At 38.7% G+C, this 19440-nt stretch overlaps 1 protein-coding gene across 4 annotated transcripts in view; it reads left to right on the forward strand.

Moving 5' to 3' along the window:
• The first annotated feature begins 4439 nt into the window (after nucleotides 1–4439).
• myh11a (myosin, heavy chain 11a, smooth muscle) overlaps nucleotides 4440–19440 on the forward strand; it is a 31489-nt gene continuing 16488 nt past the window's right edge. For 2 of the 4 annotated variants that reach the window (XM_041981920.1, XM_041981923.1), the window contains exons 1-7: nucleotides 4455–4592; nucleotides 7663–8030; nucleotides 8165–8321; nucleotides 12544–12571; nucleotides 15986–16085; nucleotides 16192–16218; nucleotides 19296–19388. In XM_041981920.1, coding sequence (XP_041837854.1) covers nucleotides 7689–8030; nucleotides 8165–8321; nucleotides 12544–12571; nucleotides 15986–16085; nucleotides 16192–16218; nucleotides 19296–19388 — 747 coding nt within the window. In that variant the 5' untranslated portion in view covers nucleotides 4455–4592; nucleotides 7663–7688. Of the gene's footprint in view, nucleotides 4593–7662; nucleotides 8031–8164; nucleotides 8322–12543; nucleotides 12572–15985; nucleotides 16086–16191; nucleotides 16219–19295; nucleotides 19389–19440 lie in introns of all 4 variants that reach the window. The other 2 variants (XM_041981921.1, XM_041981922.1) reach the window with 2 other exon arrangements.

Consider the following 19440-nt stretch of genomic DNA (forward strand, 5'->3'; position numbering starts at 1 on the left):
TTGCTCGGTCTGGGGGTTGTTGCCGCGATGATCACTGGGGTCCTGCACTGCAGCCTTACGGCTGTGGTGTGCACCCCAGCCTGCCCTGATCTTAGTGGCTGCTATGGCAGCGGCCTCTTTGGACGTGGATGGACAGACTCCTGGTGTGGACAGATTCACACCAAGATATGGTTTCCTTACAGCAGCATCAAGCCAGATGTTTATCACTTTTAGTATTTTTATACCTACCTTCAGTTAAGAGACAGACATTAGGGAGTTATGTTTGTGCAGAATAAGGGAGGAACTGCTTTGTGTATATATGCATGTGTGTGGGGTGTGAACTGGGTGTGAAAGAGACTATAATGAATGTGTTTTTTAAGTTGTCATGTTATCTATTTTGATGTGTGAAGGCTTGTTTTATTTTAATATGCATGAATTGTTTTTTATCATGTAAAACACTTTGCATTGTCTTCAGCATGAAAAGAGCTTTATAAAGATGGATGGATGGATGGATGGATGGATGGATGGATGGATGGATGGATGGATGGATGGATGGATGGATAGATAGATAGATAGATAGATAGATAGATAGATAGATAGATAGATAGATAGATAGATAGATAGATAGATAGATAGATAGATAGATAGATAGATAGATAGATAGATAGATAGATAGATAGATAGACAGACAGACTCAACTTTGTCATGTGATGTGAGTAGAACCACTTTTAGCTTTGCAGCTTCTGGAGGACCAGAACACCTGTGGCCCCTGTTTCCATCCGAGGGGTGAATGTGAAGATGGTGGACGACAATAAATGTCTTGGTGAACACAATGACAATATATTCAACTGGCTCAACAACACCAGACCATCTATGGAAAAGGCCTAAGCCACCTCTATTTTCTGAGGCAGCTGAGGTCTTTCAGCATTTGCTGGACGATGTTTGGGATGTTTTATGAGTCTGTGGTGACCAGTACTTTCATCCGTCCTGTTGCATGCTGGGAAAACAGACTGAAGGTTCCTGTTGCCAAAAGGCTCAATAAAGTGATCTGCAAGACCAGCAACGTTGTGGGAAAGGAACTGGTCTCTGTCAGGGTGGTGTCAGAGAGGAAAATGTAGTCCAAATTAAGACCAATACGGGACACCTGACTCTGGAGCGAGGATAGGGACATAAGGTTTGTAACTTGTATCTCCATATTTGAAACTGTAAAAAGTATAAATCAAATCCACAAAAACAGATTAATGCTGCAAGTCTGAAAATAAAAGTTTTACAAGTACAAAACATTTGTCTCACATTTTACACACCTGCTCAAAAACAATCAGATTTCTGCAACCACAAAGAGAGGAGTGCTATGATTCTTTGTGTCCACAGCCAAACCTTACCTTGTGTGGAAAAGAACCACTACGACCACCTGACCAAGGCTAGCACGACTGTCATTGCTCTCTAAATGTAAGCTGGTTTATTGATATGCAAATGTTTCTTTCTGGAAATGGAAAACTATGTCTTGACTACCAACTAATTCCACTAATTCTTAAATCTTATATCCATCCAAAAAAAACTAACTAACCGTCAGGGAGCTATGATGCTTGTGCTTCCCTTGGTCAGCCTTCTCTGTGATTAATTAAGGAATAGAGAAATCTAATTGGATCTTGAGTGGGTGTGTAAAATGTAAGACAAATGTTTTGTATTAGTAAAACTAACTTTTTTTCTGACCTGTAAAATCTGTATAGTATTGGCTGTAATGGTCTTTCAACTGCAGCACAGAGGATTAATGTTTGCTCTTGGGCTCAAATTAGAAAGCGATTGCATTCCATTTGAGTCAAATATATCCATGAACATGTTTTCTCTCCGATAGACAGCCATCTATGGACATGAAGGAGGAGAAAAAAACTCAGAGAATACCATTAAACATGTATGTAGAGATTCCTGCAGTAAGATTTTATGTATGTGCTGAGGAACAGTCATCAAGACTGGTTTAGTTTGATTCGTGAACAGCTAAAATGTGAGTCCCACAGTTTCAATTTGTTTTTCTTATTAAAACCCTACTTTGAAAAAAGATTTTAAAAGATATTATTAAAAAAAAAAGATTATCCTGTCTGATTCTGTTCTGTTCACTGACTTCTTAGGATCTTACCACTGAGTTTTCATCCATGTTCATTCCCTCTGCCTCCTTGTCACAATGTGCACTTCTTTATAGCTTAATTAATTACTCTGAGGAGCTGGTCAGACATGTTTTTTTTCCATCTCATAACTGGAGGAGCTTGAAAGTTTGGCCAAAGTTAAGGACAGATTAAATTCATCAGGACACTGTGCCCCTTAAATACTTTTTTTTTCTTTGCTATTCATCTTGCATGGATCACCTTACATATTTTAATAGACATTTTCACTGACTGCTGTCATGGTGTGATGATTAGTAAAGTTTATGAGTTTATCATCTGTCTGTTTTTTTTTTTTTTTTCCACACATACACTTAGTAAAAACAAGGCTTACATTGTGCAGTCTTCCTCTGAAATCTTCCTTGTTACCTTCTAATATCAAAGAATAATAAACCATTCATCTGTAGTGGCTCAGTCCAGGTAAATAATAAGCGTTATCCCCATAGAGGCAGCTTTGTTTGAACAATTCATTTGCTGTTGGACCATATTTAGTCACTGGGACGTGGCCTTGTTGCTTTGCTGGACTTTGAAAGTAATGCAGAAAGCTGCTGAGATTCCACACAGACCCCACTATCCTTATATGGCACACACATCAGCCTCCCTGTTCAGTGTATCTGCTGCTTTCTTTTCCTCCTCCTCCACGTTTCAGACATCATCCCTCCCTCTGTCCTGTCTCTCCTGAGTAACCTTCCTCATGGATGCAACTCCACCTTCATGACGTTTGCCAGAGGGAGCCTGAAGGTTCTCCATGTTGGTCTTCGATCCAGGTTTCACACACTGACATACCAGCAAAGCACTCTGGCACAGAACAGGCCACAGCTGTCAACCAGTGGTTTGATTTATTGGAGCAAATAGAACGGTGTCCTTATATAGGAAGTTCCACTGAAAAGAAACTGGAAACAGGAGGGATGCAGCAGGACAGGGATGGAGAGGGTACAGCTGTTTTGGATCATGGAATGTGACATGCATAGTGATAGGAAACACACGCGGGATGCATGTGCACACACACAAAATAACAAGTCACATTTATTATGTGAATTATGAGGATGTTGGAGGGAAATTCTCCAAAGAGATTACAGGAAAAGGGGAGTCCTGTGCTGTAGACAGCTGGTTTGCCTTATGAGGAGAGGGAACACATTGCATAATCTAGAAACACTAGTGGGTGTAGGACTGGAGGACACATCCACTAGGTTTTACTAGCTGTGTCTTTATTGTATAATTAGGCCTTTTAAATTTTACTCTATATTGTATTTTACCAGATACATTTTGTACAATCATTAGTTAAGCAGATCACAAGTTTGTTTTTAATGAGATTTAGAGAACAGAAAGGTTTTGAGTCCTTTTAAGGTCTTTTTCGGTTTGTTCTTATTTGTTATGTTGACCACTGAATGTGTTTCATTCTATGGATATATTTTGTTTCTGCAGCCTGCCACATACATTTAAAGATTCCTTTGCTCAAGTGTTTTTGGTTTAGAGGAATGCTCATTCCTATCCAAATACAGGACTCTGAATCAACTGCAGACCTTTTACAATAGTTGATGATTTACTAACAAAACGAGACCCCACACTGGTCTGTGTAACAGCTTTTAAATCAGCTAGCCAATTTTACTTGATCCCTGGGAAAAAAGCTGTAATTCTTAAACCTGTAATTTTGTCCAACCTGGATGCAAAAATAGTCTAATTAAAGTAGTGTCTTTACTTAAAATCTATGTTCATTGTTGTAACTTAAACATGATTTTTTCAAATAAATGAGTCAGTGTCCAGGTGTTTCCAGACCTAGTGGTGTGTGATAAATGATTTTTAAAACAGATACATGATTAAATTGGCAATGTTTTAATATAGTCAGTCATTACTAATATCACTGTGCAGAAGTTTGTAAACCACCTCTAATTTCTTTAGATATTTTGCTTCCAAGTTGTCAAACTTTTATGTAATCTTTTAAAGGGGAGTTGAGCAATAACCCCTCAGATTTTTAAAGATTTTTTGGGGTCTATCTTTTTTTTTTTTACTTACTTACTTTAAGACTAGCTGCTGAACAGCATCTAAGAGATGTGCAGGTGCCAGTGTTTACAGAGCAGTAGGCACACAGATAACGCTTTTTTCCACTTCCATTTTTTTCCAGTTGTCTTTTTATCCACCTGTCACTTCATCAGCACCTTTTAACCTTTCAGCTTTCAGCTACCGTGACTCTGAAAACCCGCTGGTGACCCCAGTGCGCATGTCCGCTGCCTCCTGCCCTGCTAATGGATGCTGTCTGCAGCTGAACGGCGCTGGAGGAGGGCCAGCGCGTGCAGCTCCACCCTCGCCCTACAGTGCGGAGTTTAAATGGTAAAGCGTTGAAATTGACTGGGGTCATTTGGACTGTTTGCTTTTGGAGTACGTCGTCACCGCCGCCTTCTCCAAACTTCAGCTTTCCAAATCCCGAATCTCCCTAGGTCTCAAGTCTCTTCACGTTGCGTGAGTATAATGTTTATTGAAGAATGGCAGATAACTGTTCACGCGCACCTGTTGCATCTCATCCTTCTACCACTTTAACCGTAAAATACGTTTATTTTTCCTCGGTGTGTTCAGCTGATAAAGTGGGACTTTTATAATCATTTGACGGGATAATTAGCTTTCACTTTTGCATAAAGTTTTCCAGATAGCACCCTGACAAATAAAAAAATAATTTATGTGATTTAAACTAAACGAAAACGACACATTATTATTAATTCTTATGTGTGCAAACGTATTAGATTATTAAATGAAGGGGATTAGTGGGGAAATGTACGCTATAATTCAGCAGATTATGGTTTCCTCTGTAAGATATTCCTTTCATACAGCTTTGAAGTAGAAGTAAAAGGGAAGTTAAGTCTTAGCTAGCCTAACCATGGTGTTTCCTGTTTTCCAAATATGGTTGTGTTTAGTTGCTTGTCTGTTTGAGATGCTGACTGCTGAAAAAAGTTACTAGTGGCTTCTTTTTTTTAACCAGCAACACTTATCAGTGCTTTCTCTTCTAATAATTGCACAATTAATGGATTGCTTATTAGTAGGTAAACTCTATACTTTTCTATAACTGTACGGTTTTGTTACTTTTTGTATCAGCCTGATGGTTCTAGGATAATCCTACAGTCAAGGGATGCTTGAGTATGTTCCCCATACAGATCAAGTATTTATTCAAGAAAACTTAATTTAATTTATTCAGATGCTGTTACACTAGTCATTATACAAAAGCGTGGAAATATTGTGAGTCAGAGTTTATTTGAACATTGATAACAGCAAGAATGTTTGTAAAACATTTGAGACAGGAAATGAGTACTGGGCCTTCAGGTCAAACTCTCTCAACTACAAATAGAAAGGCCACAAAGTCTCTGGGGAAACATTTCCACTGGTTTATTATTTTTGACAAGAAATAGTTTTTTCTGTTTATGGGACCCATCATAACTTCTGATCAACAGAATATCAGCGTGACACGTCCATTAACAGAAGCATGAGCTCACTTTGCCTCAGTGGTTTATGCTTATGAGTTAAACAGAGTTATGAGTCGCTGTGCTACAAGTGATGCTCTGATGTGGTGTAGAATATTTTATTTTTACTGATTTATGGTATGGCTATTAACATTAATTATAATGGACAGTGGGGAGTTTTGTCTCATAGTGAGTAAAAGTGCATCATGGAGTCTTGTGATGACTTCATTTGTCATCGTTAAAGGTTTCAGGCAGTCCTACTTCAGAAAGTTGCCTTTAAGATGCAATGAATGAGCAGAAATTGTGTTCACACAACAAGCTGTGCAAGAGGAGACTTTACAAAGGTTTTAAGCTGAATTCTGAGAAAAGTTAAAGAGGACGAGGAGGACCACCTTGATTGGCTGCTCATCATCCTCAGCTAATCCCCACTGGACTTCTCTACTGACTTTGTAGGTTTTGATAAATGGAAAGTTGTCTTTTTTTGGTAGTTTTCTGCTTTGTTTGGTTATCTCTGGGGTACATTTATAAGCTTTCTCACTACAGTCAGTGACCTTTTTTATTGCTTATTTCCTCTTTAAAGTGTGTTTCAGTCTCAGTCTACAAAGAGATGGGAGAGGTTAAAAGTAACATTGTACAGACAGGATTTATTGTCTGTAATTCAGGATGTTTTTTTAGGCTGGTGTTTAAAAGCCAGTCTAATGTGACTCATCACAATATTGTTTTACTGGATTTAGTGGAGCAAATGTATTTAATGTTTATCAGAGAACATGTCAATGTAGAGCAAATGTAGAGCAAAGTAAATTGTAAGCCACTGTAAATGGATAGTCCTATGGATGGCTACATAGTCATCCTATAAGAGATCAATCCAATTGTAGATTAAACTAATCCAGCAGAACTACTTTGTATTGATTTGCAGGGATGCTCCCATTTACAGGAACAAGCTGACCCACATCATATCATCACAATGCTCCCCACAGATGAGCTGAACTACTAGATATCCTCACAGTGGGGGTCAAGGATTTAGGTTTTTCCTTTTGTGTCACTTAACATATTTCCTACTAGTGTTTTTATTTACACATTAAAGTCAGGTGCATGTACATTTCCTGTACCTTTTACCATTTACACTTCACATTACCTCCTGCTGCAGATAGCTCTCCCAGACCCAGTCACTTAATCGTAATGTAACTACTAGACGTTGCATTTAAAAATGAATGCTGCCAGGGGCCCACGTGAAGCATGATAGTTAAAAACCCCGGGCCCCCTAGGCTTCTCTCCCTCGCTGTTATCATTTTGCAGTAAACGATGAAGTCCACAAGAGACATACTATTCCCTATATGGGCTTTGTTTGGGAGTTCACTAGCCTTGCTGTTTAGGTCCGCAGAAAAAGAGCCCAGCTCCAGAGAAAGGAGCCATATATGGTCATCACAGCATGAGACTGAAGGCTCCTACCAGGAGACAGAGGGAGACAGAGAGAGAGAGAGGGAGGGAGAGAGAGAGAGAGAGGGAGAGAGAGAGAGAGAGAGAGAGAGAGAGAGAGAGAGAGAGAGGGAGAGAGAGAGAGAGAGAGAGGGGTTAAAAGATGTGGGAAAAAATAGATGTCAATTAGATGTCAATAAAGCAATGACTCCCTCATTGAGTATGAGTTGAAGCCACTGAGTATTAATTGTTTCACGTAACTGTATCCAAGTAATTAAGATCAAAATCCCAGCCTCAATCTTCATATCTGCATTTGGAAGGGGAATTGTTCGTGCATTTCCCTTGTGGTGTGTGTGTGTGTGTGTGAGAAAGTGTGGGGTTGAGAGGGGGTGGAGGTCTGTGAGAATGGAACTCCCCAATGGAGGAAGCATGTTAACTCTTTAAGCTACACCCACAAGATGTAACTGTAAAAACAAGTCTCCGACTTTGAGAGTCATAAGCTGCTGCATTGTCCACAGATTTTTGCCCGTCTTTACCCAGCAGGACACTTGTAGCATTGGTTTTGAGTGTCAACCACAATCTACAAGGGATGGCAGACTGCAGTGCTGCTCTCTGTACTCTTACCATCCATCTTTCCTAATATCCTGTCCATTTGTTCTCTCCAGCAGTTGGCACTCCACCTTAGGCCAAGATGTCCAAGAAGACCCCAGCTGAGGATGAGAAGTTCCTCTTTGTTGACAGAGACGTCCTGAACAGCCCAATGGCTCAGGCCGACTGGGCGGCCAAAAAGCTGGTATGGGTCCCATCTGAGAAGCACGGCTTTGAGGCGGCTAGTATCAAGGAGGAGCATGGCGAAGAGGTGCTGGTGGAACTGGCTGATAATGGAAAGAAGGCAACAGTCAACAAAGATGACATCCAGAAGATGAATCCACCCAAGTTCAGCAAGGTGGAAGACATGGCCGAACTCACCTGCCTGAACGAGGCCTCTGTCTTGCACAATCTCCGTGAGAGATACTTCTCTGGGCTTATTTATGTAAGTATGCAACATGAAAGTCCTGATTCTAATGAAGCTATTAAAAGCTAGATGCTCAGTCCTAAAATCATCCGACAGAAACAAGAACACACACTTACGCTAACTATTCCTCCTCATATTTGTTGTGTTTGCAGACGTACTCCGGCCTGTTTTGTGTGGTGGTAAACCCTTATAAAATGCTGCCCATCTACTCAGAGAAAATCATCGATATGTACAAAGGGAAGAAACGTCATGAAGTCCCCCCTCATATCTACTCCATAACTGATAATGCCTACAGAAACATGATGCAAGGTAGAAATTCTTCTCACTGTGATTCATTTTCTCCCTGCAATGCACTTATTATCTGAAATATCTAGAGGTATTAATAACTGTATTGTGGAATAGCTTGCAGAGTTTATTGGCTGAAAGCAGTCATATCAAGTGTATAAAGGATAAGCTGTTTCAAATTGAGGTTTTTGATGATGACATTAAGATGTCGGTTAGTTGTGTTATCGTCTGTTTTTGTTGTGCTGGTATATAATGCAGCCTTTAAGATCTTTGGGCCTATAAGGTGGTTCATAAAACCCACAAACTGGCCTGTGCCTTGAGGTTGATACTGTCAACACGCACACAGATAAGACATTAGTACATTCAATCCGTAAGAGCTCCATCTTTCTTCTGCAAACTCATTACAGTGTAAGTTTTGCTTTATGCTGGGTAAAACTTGAAAGTGTCAGGTAGAGAGTGTGAGTGTGTGTTTTATGGCCCGTTTGAGAGTCAGTGTCTCGTAGAGGTGACGATTATGGCCTTGGCAGAGTTGTGCTTACAGTAAATGACTCTGGCCTTAAACTGTAGTGATGTGATTTTGGAGTTTCCCATTTCCCATATAATCTGTTTCTTGCGTTTCCAAGAGGTCGTGCCCACTGGATTTAATGTTGACATGAGGATGTACTCTCAGAGGAGTTGACATCTGGATTGAGAGATGGGCGGAGGGCAGTAAAGCATTTCCTGTTTCAGGAAAACCCTTCCTCATTCAAAATACTAGCTTTTTTGTTTTGTTTTGTTATTTTTGGTCAGTGTAAATGAAAGATTTCTTTTTTTTTCCTTGGGGCAAAAAAGAGAGTTTATATGTCTTATTAAACAAGTTTGAGACGGTTTCCTCAAGAAACAGGATGTTTGGACAGGACTTACTGTAAATTATATAGTCATTGTTTGGAGAACATCAAGAAAAAATCAGATAATTTTGTCTAACGGCACAGATTTTGCATATGTAGAGGCAGCTGACATGTATTTATCAGAAACTAAATATACGTTCAAATGAATGATTATTTGTGCTAATAAAAAAATTAGGTTGACAGGATCTCAGATTTATTACCCATTATTCATGATATACCCAAATATAATAATAATAATATAATATAATATATATAATTATATAATGATAATATAATTTATTATATGCAATTTATGTGGCACGTGCAATTGGAGATATAGCAATTGGTCTAAATATAGAAGCTGTCAGGCTGTCATATCTTTTTATTTTTTGCCAGATCATTCAAAACATGTATTGGCTATTTTAGTCCAAGTCAAAGCCCACTTTCACAGAAAAGTGTAATATGTTAGTCCACATGTCCAAAAGCTAAGGGTATCCATGGTTGTAAATTGTGGCATGGTATCATATCCCTGGCTGCTGTTTTCTGTCAGGTATCACTCATGTGGCATGATGGGAAATGCAAACCATGAGTGAGCTGTTGGATCCTTGTAACTATGCAGTCATGTAAGGTAGACCTAATTATGATAAACCCTAACCATTCACATGTGTGAATGTGCTACAAAAATAAAAAAAATATTTTGAGTAGAACAGAGGAACAGTGTGAGGAGTATGGAAAACAGTGTTCAGGATTAATCTCAAACTAGCAATCTTTGCATGAGAACCCCTGGATTAGTGCCCTCTGCCATTCCTACCTTCTTCCTTACAAAACCTCTGTGGCCAAAAGAAAACAAACAAGGGTTTGGATAATGGATTAAGAATTGAAACTTGTGCGGCCTCTGTTAAGGGATCAGAAAGAGAAAAATTAGGTAATTGCATAGTTTTTGTGATGTGGTTTAAGGTCACTATTTTATGTCCTGCCACATGATCGGGTTGCCAAGGCACAAAAGCTATTTCTTTTACAACACAGCCTGTAAAACAATTAGATACGTTTGTTTGTTTGTATTTTCTATATGATTGACAAATGGAACAATAACATTTCAAATGTGTAAAATTGCTAAAATATCATTTTTACCTTTACTAAACCTAAACACATAGTTTTACTATCTAAACCCAACCAAAAGAAACGTGGTCATCATGTAATGCAGATGCAAATCATAACAGAAAAACTGAAAAAATAAATTAAAAAATGTAACTTTTACAACCTTTATTGTGACTCTTAATGTCATTTGATGCAGACTAATGTAGCTATTATATATTTTTATTTGAGACTGGGCTGAATGTGCAGCTATAACATATTTGTGATTTAAAGGTGAATTGTTCAAGCACATTTATCTTAACTGCCCCTAGAAATGACTAATTAAAGAAAACATTGAATCATAAAAAGTGCAACAGAGGCAATACTCAAAACAACTCTAGTAACACTTGATTATGTTGAGTTGAGCACTGAAAATGTGAATGTACGAAGTGTTTGAAAATTCAGCTGGATACTTTCTCTTGCACCAAGAATGACATGTTTATGTTCACACTGGTGCTTTTTAAGCTCCAACACACCCATACAGGGAACTATATGTTTTCCACAACAGCTACGATGTGTAAATATGGTGTCACAAAACAGGTAAACAAGAAAGAGAGGATTTATCTTTGTTTGTGCAGGCATTTGGATTACACATCTTTAGCTTGTCCCTACAGAAGAACCTTCACACAGAACAGTAAATCACACAGCTTTACATCCATTAGAAGAAGAATATGTTTTCATTTGATGCATCTACCTCAGGGTTATGATATGACACAAGTTACTGCATGTTAAGGTGTTTTGAATAACTCATTTACCTTTATCCTTTAAAATGTGGACATATTTCTTTATAAAGAGTAAGAATATCTGCACACAGAAAAATCCATCTCATACTGGCTTGAGGACCTGAGATTATTATGCTGTAAAGCTTTTTATTCTTTAAGAAAAGAGCTGTAAGGTTTTAGGTTAGTATAAATGTCTCAGAATATTAAAAACAAAGACTGGACACCTATCAGCTCACTACGCTGGCAGGGAGTTGATAATGTTAAAGTATTGCTTGGATTTCCCATGAAGTTGTAACTAATGATGCAGGATGTTCCACAGTGCTCCAATGTGAGCAGTTCGCATGGTAAAGTGGAAGTGGTGCATAACTTCAATGCATCCAGATCGCTCCCCTAAGCTTTGAAGCATCCTGCCTTAAGCTTGGCAGAGATCCCAGTCCTCCAAAATTGCACTTCAGTCTTTTATGTCCGACCGATAAAAATGTGAAATTCCTGTAAGAAGTTTGTCTCTTTGTAGCAGAATGCCAACATGCTTTTCCTTAACTTTCGCTTCCAGTGCGTTTACAGGTGCAGACATCAGATAGAAAAATTCTTTATTTGTTTATTCATTTATGAATGTCTGTCCTCTTTAAGTTTCCTTCACTCGTGGAAGTTGGTGTTGTTTTTGGCTGTTTTACAAAAATGAACCGCTCTGGCCTTCTAACTTTCTCTCTGCCCTAATTGGGACTGAGATGTAAGGAATGGAGTGGACCAGCAGCCAAGCTCGAGTCCACACCAAGAAACAGCATCTGTGCAAGTTTACAGTTTAGGGGAGGCTGCATATTATGCCTGTGTGTGTGTGTGTGTGTGTGTGTAGATCTCAGGCATGAGGACTTTGAGTTAATGAATGAACCAATTCCTGCATGAGGATGAGGAATTGTTGGAGAATACTCTACTGCATCACATGACATTTGATTTTTCCAAATAACTGACAGAAAAAAAGTTATGTCTCCCTCAGCAATGTGGCACAAACTCCCCCAGGGATGATTTGAAGTAAAGGATATGGTTACAGTTTGGCCCTACATGGACTTGGTGTTTTCTCCCAAGGGTACTTTTGGAGACGCTGTAATGGCTTGAATCTCAGCATATTTAGAGTTGATTTTCATGGTTAAAAATCAAAGTATTTGTGGAAGTTACATGTTTTCTTAGGCATGGAGGAGCTTTCACAAATGACCAGCTGGTGTTTTAAATCCCTTACTGGTCTGATCTTTATTACTGGAGGAAGACTTGCAATTTCACATTAGTGTACCAAACTCATTTGCTATTTTTGCAACTTAAACACATGAAGAAAACAATAATAATTAAAAAAAGAAAGATTTCTACACTTGAAATGTGTAATTCCAGAGTTACACTTTGGTTATTGCAGTTTCTTTCAATTTACAGCCTAATTTTTATGGAGTAATGGAGCTGTAAAGTATCTTTCTGATCATGAGTATTTGTAGAGTAAGTTTTTGCACAAAAATAAATGCTGTCACTTTTTTTCTGCAGATCGTGAAGACCAGTCCATCCTCTGCACGTAAGTGAACTTTCTCTTGTACTTCACATAAAAGCATGACGGAGAGTGATGTCTGTATGTGTGAATATAACGCAAGTGTTACCACAGTCAAAACAAATGTCTTTTACAGCATAATCAGAGAATCCTTTAAATTTGCAGATTACGTTGCACTTTTAGTTGTTTTGTGTTCAAACTGGGTGTGCATTGACTTTGCAGCTGTCCCAGAGGGTTGTGGCCTCGCTCCTCTATGAGTCTTGGTCAGGAAGTTTGCCCTGGACCCTGATGGCAGAGTCAGATTAGCTCTCCAAATGTTTGGTCTCCATTTTCTGTGTTTATTTGTCCTAAACTAATTATTGAGAACTTTGACTGGGTGTTTATGGACCAACAAACAAAATTTTCAAGCAATGAAAGGATGATCTTTAAATTGGTTTGAACTTTACTTTATAGAAGTCATTGTTAGATTATTAAATAGTTTTTTGGTACCATTTCCACTAAGTATAACTGTGCACTAAGTCAATCAAGTACACTTTTGATGGATTAATCTACTTTCTCTCTACCAAATAACATCAACAAGATTATGTCCTTCATTATATTTGTTAGAAACCTTGCCTTTTTGTTGTACAGTATTTTTAGAAAAAGCAGGTGACAGAAATGTCTTTTGCCTTTTTTCTCTCTGAATTTACTGAAACCAGGATGCAGCTAATTGTTCCACATCAAAACATTTCCTTGACTGTTAAACGTCCTTATCGGTGGGAAACTTGATGAAAAGGTTTTCATGTATTTGTCCCAGTAGATGAGTAGTTAACATTTACTTCCTGAAACTATTCAGCTACTTAATGCTAATGGGGGGGAGGGAGGGCATAAATTTGCAAGGCTGATGCCTGGGGGATCTTTGAGCTTCAGCAGGCCTCCAAAGCAATAAATGTGATTTTATTTTTTCTTTGTTTGTTTGTTTGTTTTTGTTTTAAGCAAAAAATGTACAACTCCTTTTGTCCAGTGGGAGATAAGCTCTGACAAAAAAAAAAAAAACTGTCATTAAACAGTTAAATAGTATAACATTAATAATTAAACAGAATGATAATTACTTAGACTAAATAAAGAAGCTTATTTTCAGTAATAAATACACAATGAGATTTTTAAAAAATGTGCATCATGGAGAGGAAATTATTCTTATGTCTGTTTAACGTTTTATACTCCTATACTGTGAGCCAACGGACAAATTTAGCCTTTTGGGACACTTTGACAACAGATGGGGCCAAACTTTACAAAAAAAAGGCCATTTTGGAGACTTTTCCAGACCAGTCTCTACTAAAATGTCTCTAATTTTGTACTGTTTCACCAAATCAGAGATGGCCTTTGCATAGATAATTATTATACACATATTGGATCGAGGTTTAAAGCTACAGCAGAATCCCTCTAAATTGATATTCAGATTAATCCTGAAAGTGTCCTGAAACATTTTTATTTGTGTTATATGCCATCTACTTTTATTCTTCATTAGTAACACATATACTTACACATCTTAACAAATCTCCCTTTAATATGACTCCCAAAGTATTCGAATGGAGCTTGCGATAGACGATTAACTCATTTCATTATGTGTATGCAATTTTCAAGCAGAGTCCCAAAAACATAGGCACAGGCAACAACGATTAATAAAAACATCCTAATGTAAGCTGTGAAGAAAGATATGATGATAGAAATAACTCCTTAACATGTATTAGCACATTAATTATCTAATTAAACCAAGGTTAGTGTCAAATTCTAGTGTTAAAAAAATCATAAAAAATGTAATAAATGAATCTGCCATGCTACAATTTAAAATCTAAGACATTAACACAAAATTTAGATGTATCGTGAGTTTTATTTTAAAATTAATGACTGTTATTTGTGGGGTTCAAACATATTTTCTGGTCTCTCTGTGTCTCCTGGCAAATTCCTCCACATAGTAGCAGGAATTTGTCATGGAAAATACTCATGAATCTACTAAATCCACTCCTGAAATGCTGACGTGTCATCTCAGCAAGGTCACGAGTTTCCTCTGGCTGATATTCAGTGCATGTAAAGCTAAATTTAAAAAGTGGACTAGAGGAATAAGCATATCGGCTGTAAAATGGTTTGAGGTTGTGAGTAAAAGCAGTTGGTTTCTCTTGTGGAGTACAGATCACTTAGATAACGTGTTGATTGATCTACATAAGGTCCCGTAATTAAATAGTCATGACAGCTAAACTCTGATAGTGGCAGGGTTGTCAGTAGTAGTTTAGGACAGGACAGGACAGCTGGGGAAGATGAAGATGAAGGCGAAGTCTGACAGCATGGTCAGAGTTTGGCAAAAAGAAGAGGGCAGCGGGAGTGACCAGTACACCCAGGAATGAAGACAGACACAAGGAAGGGAATACCTTTAATTGTGTCTTATACAGCCATTGTTATAATTTGTAAAACAGTGTTGCCTTCTCACGTCAAATCCCAACTGATAACTGAATTAAGGGCGAGCAGGATGTGCAGGACAAGACACTGGAGAATCATCTGGATGAAAAAGTCCAGCTGTTAGCTCAGAGTAAACCGCAGTACGAGCCTGGATGTCATATGTCCTTACCAGGGCTGAACATTACAGAGTAATTAGATTCCTCTTTGCGCTGCCAAGTCATAACACAAGGAGAACCCCATTCCTTTTATGGACCATTGACTGCAGAGCATGTATCCATGCTGATGTCTCTGGGATTAATCAACCTTCATGTATTCAAGATTATTATTTTTAAAGTACGATTGTGTTCTTGCTCCTTTTTTACATTTTTAAAGTAATATAGATTTTAAAGAGGGACACATATTTTAGACTTGAGTAGTCCGACCCTCTCCCAGTCACTCTGTCAGTGCCATAAAAGGTTTTGTCCAGCTGCATGTAAACACGCTGGTTCTATTCCCAAGTGTCGGACCACCACCTCTCTGTTGTTTACAGGCACCCATTATTTAAAGCAAGAAGCTAACAGCTAATACTTTGTTTTTAAGCACACTGATCTATGCTACAGCCATCAGTCATCTTTAAAAAATAGGATTTTTTTTATATCTATTATATTTCAGTATATTTTTTAGCCATGTTCAGTAACTCCTAAATGAAGCCTCACTTTTTTCAAACTCTCAGGAAGAAAGCATATATCAGTGCATACCCTTTAATATCCTTTAAATCTAAAATAGGTAAGCGTTTAATCTGAAACATGTAAACCCTGCATTATGAAAGGTTACATGCTGAGCAGTAAAATTATACCTCCCATCAGGCATTGTTGGAGTTATCTCGGCTGCACATGATTTCCATTCAATTAAACCGGGTTGCTGAACTGTGAACAGAAAGCTTGTCAGCGCTGATCAGCTTCAGGCTCTCTCATACACTCTCTCTACCTATCTTTTAATCCATTTTATTACTCACTCTTTTCTCCTTAGTGGAGAGTCCGGAGCCGGAAAGACGGAGAACACGAAGAAGGTCATCCAGTACCTAGCTGTTGTGGCCTCCTCTCACAAAGGCAAGAAGGACAGCAGTGCTGTAGGTATCTGTGTGAAGAGATTCTGTCAGCCAGGTCCCTCAATCTTTAACGTGTGAAGGGAAACTTCCAAGTTTAATACTCTATATCGCCGTTTCCTCCAAATAGCAACAATCAGGATCACAGTTTGCCTACGTGAGTAAAGGGGAATGCCTGGAGTGTGTTTTTGTGTGTGGTGCTTGTGTGTTTCTCCCATAGGTTAGAAAAGTGCATGAAGATAGTGTCACTGAGTTGTTCCAACTAAATTCTTTTTTCTTACACTGACAGTCAAGATGTAAAATTGTAGCGTTCTTCTGTTAAGTGTCATCTATTTTGTATTCTTTATCAACTAGAGCAAGAAAAATTAAGTTTTGGTAAACGGTACTGTACAAAAACTTTGAGCCACCCTACATTATATCCAATTTTGCTTTTCAAGGACCCAGGATTTCTTGTAATCTAAAGAAGTCTTGAGCAATAGTTCCCATGCTTTTTTAAGATCTTTCAGACTTTTTCTTTTGACATTAATTCTTTTAAATTATTCAATTATAATATATATATATATTTAATTCAAGGGAAAACAGTTTTGCAAATAATTACTTTTAATTAGTATCTTTGGACATTTTGTTACTAATGGCCTGTTAAAAAGACGTAATTCTTCAATTGCATCTTGGAAATGAGATGCAAACAAAACAACCACATCTTGGACTGGTACAATGCAAAAATAAATGGTGCAGAGACAAACAAACACAAAGAACTGATTAGGGAGGCAATAGAAATCAGAAAACGAGCCAATGACACAATCAACCAGGATGAGGGAGCTTTCATGCTCTCACACACCTGGGAATCTCTCCCTCAGGGACCATTGGGCGGCGGAAGGCGTGGCCAACCTGGTGGAAACGTCACATCCGCCAGGTTGGCCACGCCAAGGTATAACAGCTGATCAACAGGTCACAGCGGTCAGGTGACGCTTCTGAGATAGAGCATAAACACCAGTCCAACATGTCAAAGTTAAACAAACATCTACTACCAAAACTTTGTCTGAAAGAAGAAAGAGAGAAGGAACAAAGTGATTCCCAAAAAATCAGAAATAGGAAAAAATTCACTACATGTGAAGTGAGAGATGCATCTGGGCCTTCAGTTGATCATCTACTGCTGGCTGAGGCCTCATCAGAAATGTTTTTCATGAAGCTATTCTTATGGAAGGGAAACGAGAGAAAAGGCTGAGGGATGCCAAATGGTCTGATGGAGGGATGAATCCTCCCCAGAGCCTGCACCTCAACATTATTGAAGCTGTATGGGATCATCGGGACAGAGAACAGAAGAAAGACAGCCAAAATCTAAAAATGAGCTTTGGAAAATTGTTTAAAAAGCCTGAAAAACTAATCCTGGGGAAAAGAAAAAAAGTTTGAGAGGATTCAGGCTCTGTGTTGAATGGTAAAGGTGGTCAAACCAAATGTTTGACTTCTGAACATGTTGTTATAAAACTGTTCCTGCCTTATATTGCTTTTCTATTTGCGTTTGGACATATGTTAAATAATCACTGGACCCATTTCAGTTTTACTGGTAGCATAAAAGGACATGAGGGTGGCTCAAGACTTTGCACAGAGTTATACCGTTTTCCATGTATCCAAAAACATGAAACACTAACTTTTTACTCTGTTGACTGGGTCCTTCAGACTGCATGATCATCATTACAGCATTGACACACAATTACCTGTCGAGCCTTAAAGTGTCCAGTGATGGACGTCCAGTGATGGACTGAAGTGGTTCCTCATGTTACGTTTTTGTGTCATCAGTCTTCTTTGGACACCCTTTCACTGCCACCGGAGATGAAACTGAAACCTTCCAGACAGTGAAAGGGTCTCTCACAGATCAACATGCACAGTGTGAGCATGCCCATCTCATGTTATTGTCTGTCCATCGCCGGCCTCCCCCATTCCTCCCATCCCTGCCACTCTTCCTCATCTTCCTTAAAGCCAGATGTACAGACGTGTGCACTGGTTATCTTGTCATGTAGCGTTTTTTGGACCCTGTGTTTGCACTGTGTGGAGTTTCTGGAAGTATCAATAATATAACAGTTTTTTTTTACTTTTAAACACTCCAACTGGGCTTAGTCATCCAGTTCTATGCATGTTGATGGTGCTGGTTTTGGTTGTTGAGTTGTTGCAGTGAGGTCTTTGGCCACTGATGCCGCACATCCACAGTGTATTATGAAGGGAAAACTGCCTAAGTTGTCAAGGCTCCCACAAAACTAACCTGAACAGAAATAGCTTTAGAGGAAATCTTTCTCTTTTTTTTTCTACCTTATCGGGCTCTGTCTTTTACTCCTCCTGCTTATCTGTCTTCTGCTTCGTTGTATTCAAACAATGTCTCAAACAATATTACTCCTTTTGAACTGCAAATTTCTCTTTTATTCCATCTTGCTGTGCTGTGTCTCCTTTTTTTTCCCTCTTTTGTGTCCCTCTAAACAGGATCCTCCTCTCCGCTTTGCCAAATGTGCGTTGCACCTCATCAGTGGGTCTGTATCTCAATTTCTCACCTTTAAGCAGGAAAAAAGGGCTTTTATTTTAACTATATATATATTCTAAAAATAAACCTTCATCTTGTTTGACACCTCACTCTAATTCATTGAAAAGTTCAGCTCCTATCCGCTTTACATCTTTAGCTGATTCACTGAGTTGAGTTGCTGAGGAGGGGGTTTTTTAAGTTAGAAAGTTTATGTAGAGTTCTGCAGCACCTGACCTGGATGCAGACTGAGAGGAACCACTTTGATCATGAGGATTAACTTTCTTCAAAGTGATGGAGTGTCTGCCTCGTTTACGGACCATCGCCTGGATCTACTTGCAGGTCCGCTCGATCTGCAGTCACACTGGAAGAGAATCTCCAGAAAGCTGTTTATGAATCAGAATCAGTTTTAATTCACCAACACACTGAGCAAAAAGATTTTTTTTTGGGGGGGGGGGGGGTTATCTCATTCTATTTTTTTTTTTTTTTTTTAAGGCCCACACTCAAAATCAGACTCTTCTTTTAAAAGATGAGAAGTCTTTGAATTATATTGTTTTCCCAGCTTGCTTAAGGATGCTTATTTATTCATCTTCTACTTTTTTCTTTTCTCACATCAGTGGTAAACAAACCCTTACACCACCATGAACCACCTTTTCTCTACCTCACACTTCTTAGTGCACCCCGCCTCAGTGCTCAGCAACATTTCTGTGTTTCACTGTCGTCACTAGGGGGAGCTAGAGAAGCAGCTCCTGCAGGCCAATCCCATCCTGGAGGCCTTCGGAAATGCAAAGACCATCAAAAATGACAACTCTTCTCGATTTGTGAGTTTGAAGAATATTTCATCACCTTTTTTGCTGTGACTCTGCAATTTCT

This window comes from Melanotaenia boesemani, chromosome 4 (genome assembly GCF_017639745.1).
Source record: "Melanotaenia boesemani isolate fMelBoe1 chromosome 4, fMelBoe1.pri, whole genome shotgun sequence".
In the NCBI taxonomy this organism is placed as follows: Eukaryota; Metazoa; Chordata; class Actinopteri; order Atheriniformes; family Melanotaeniidae; genus Melanotaenia; species Melanotaenia boesemani.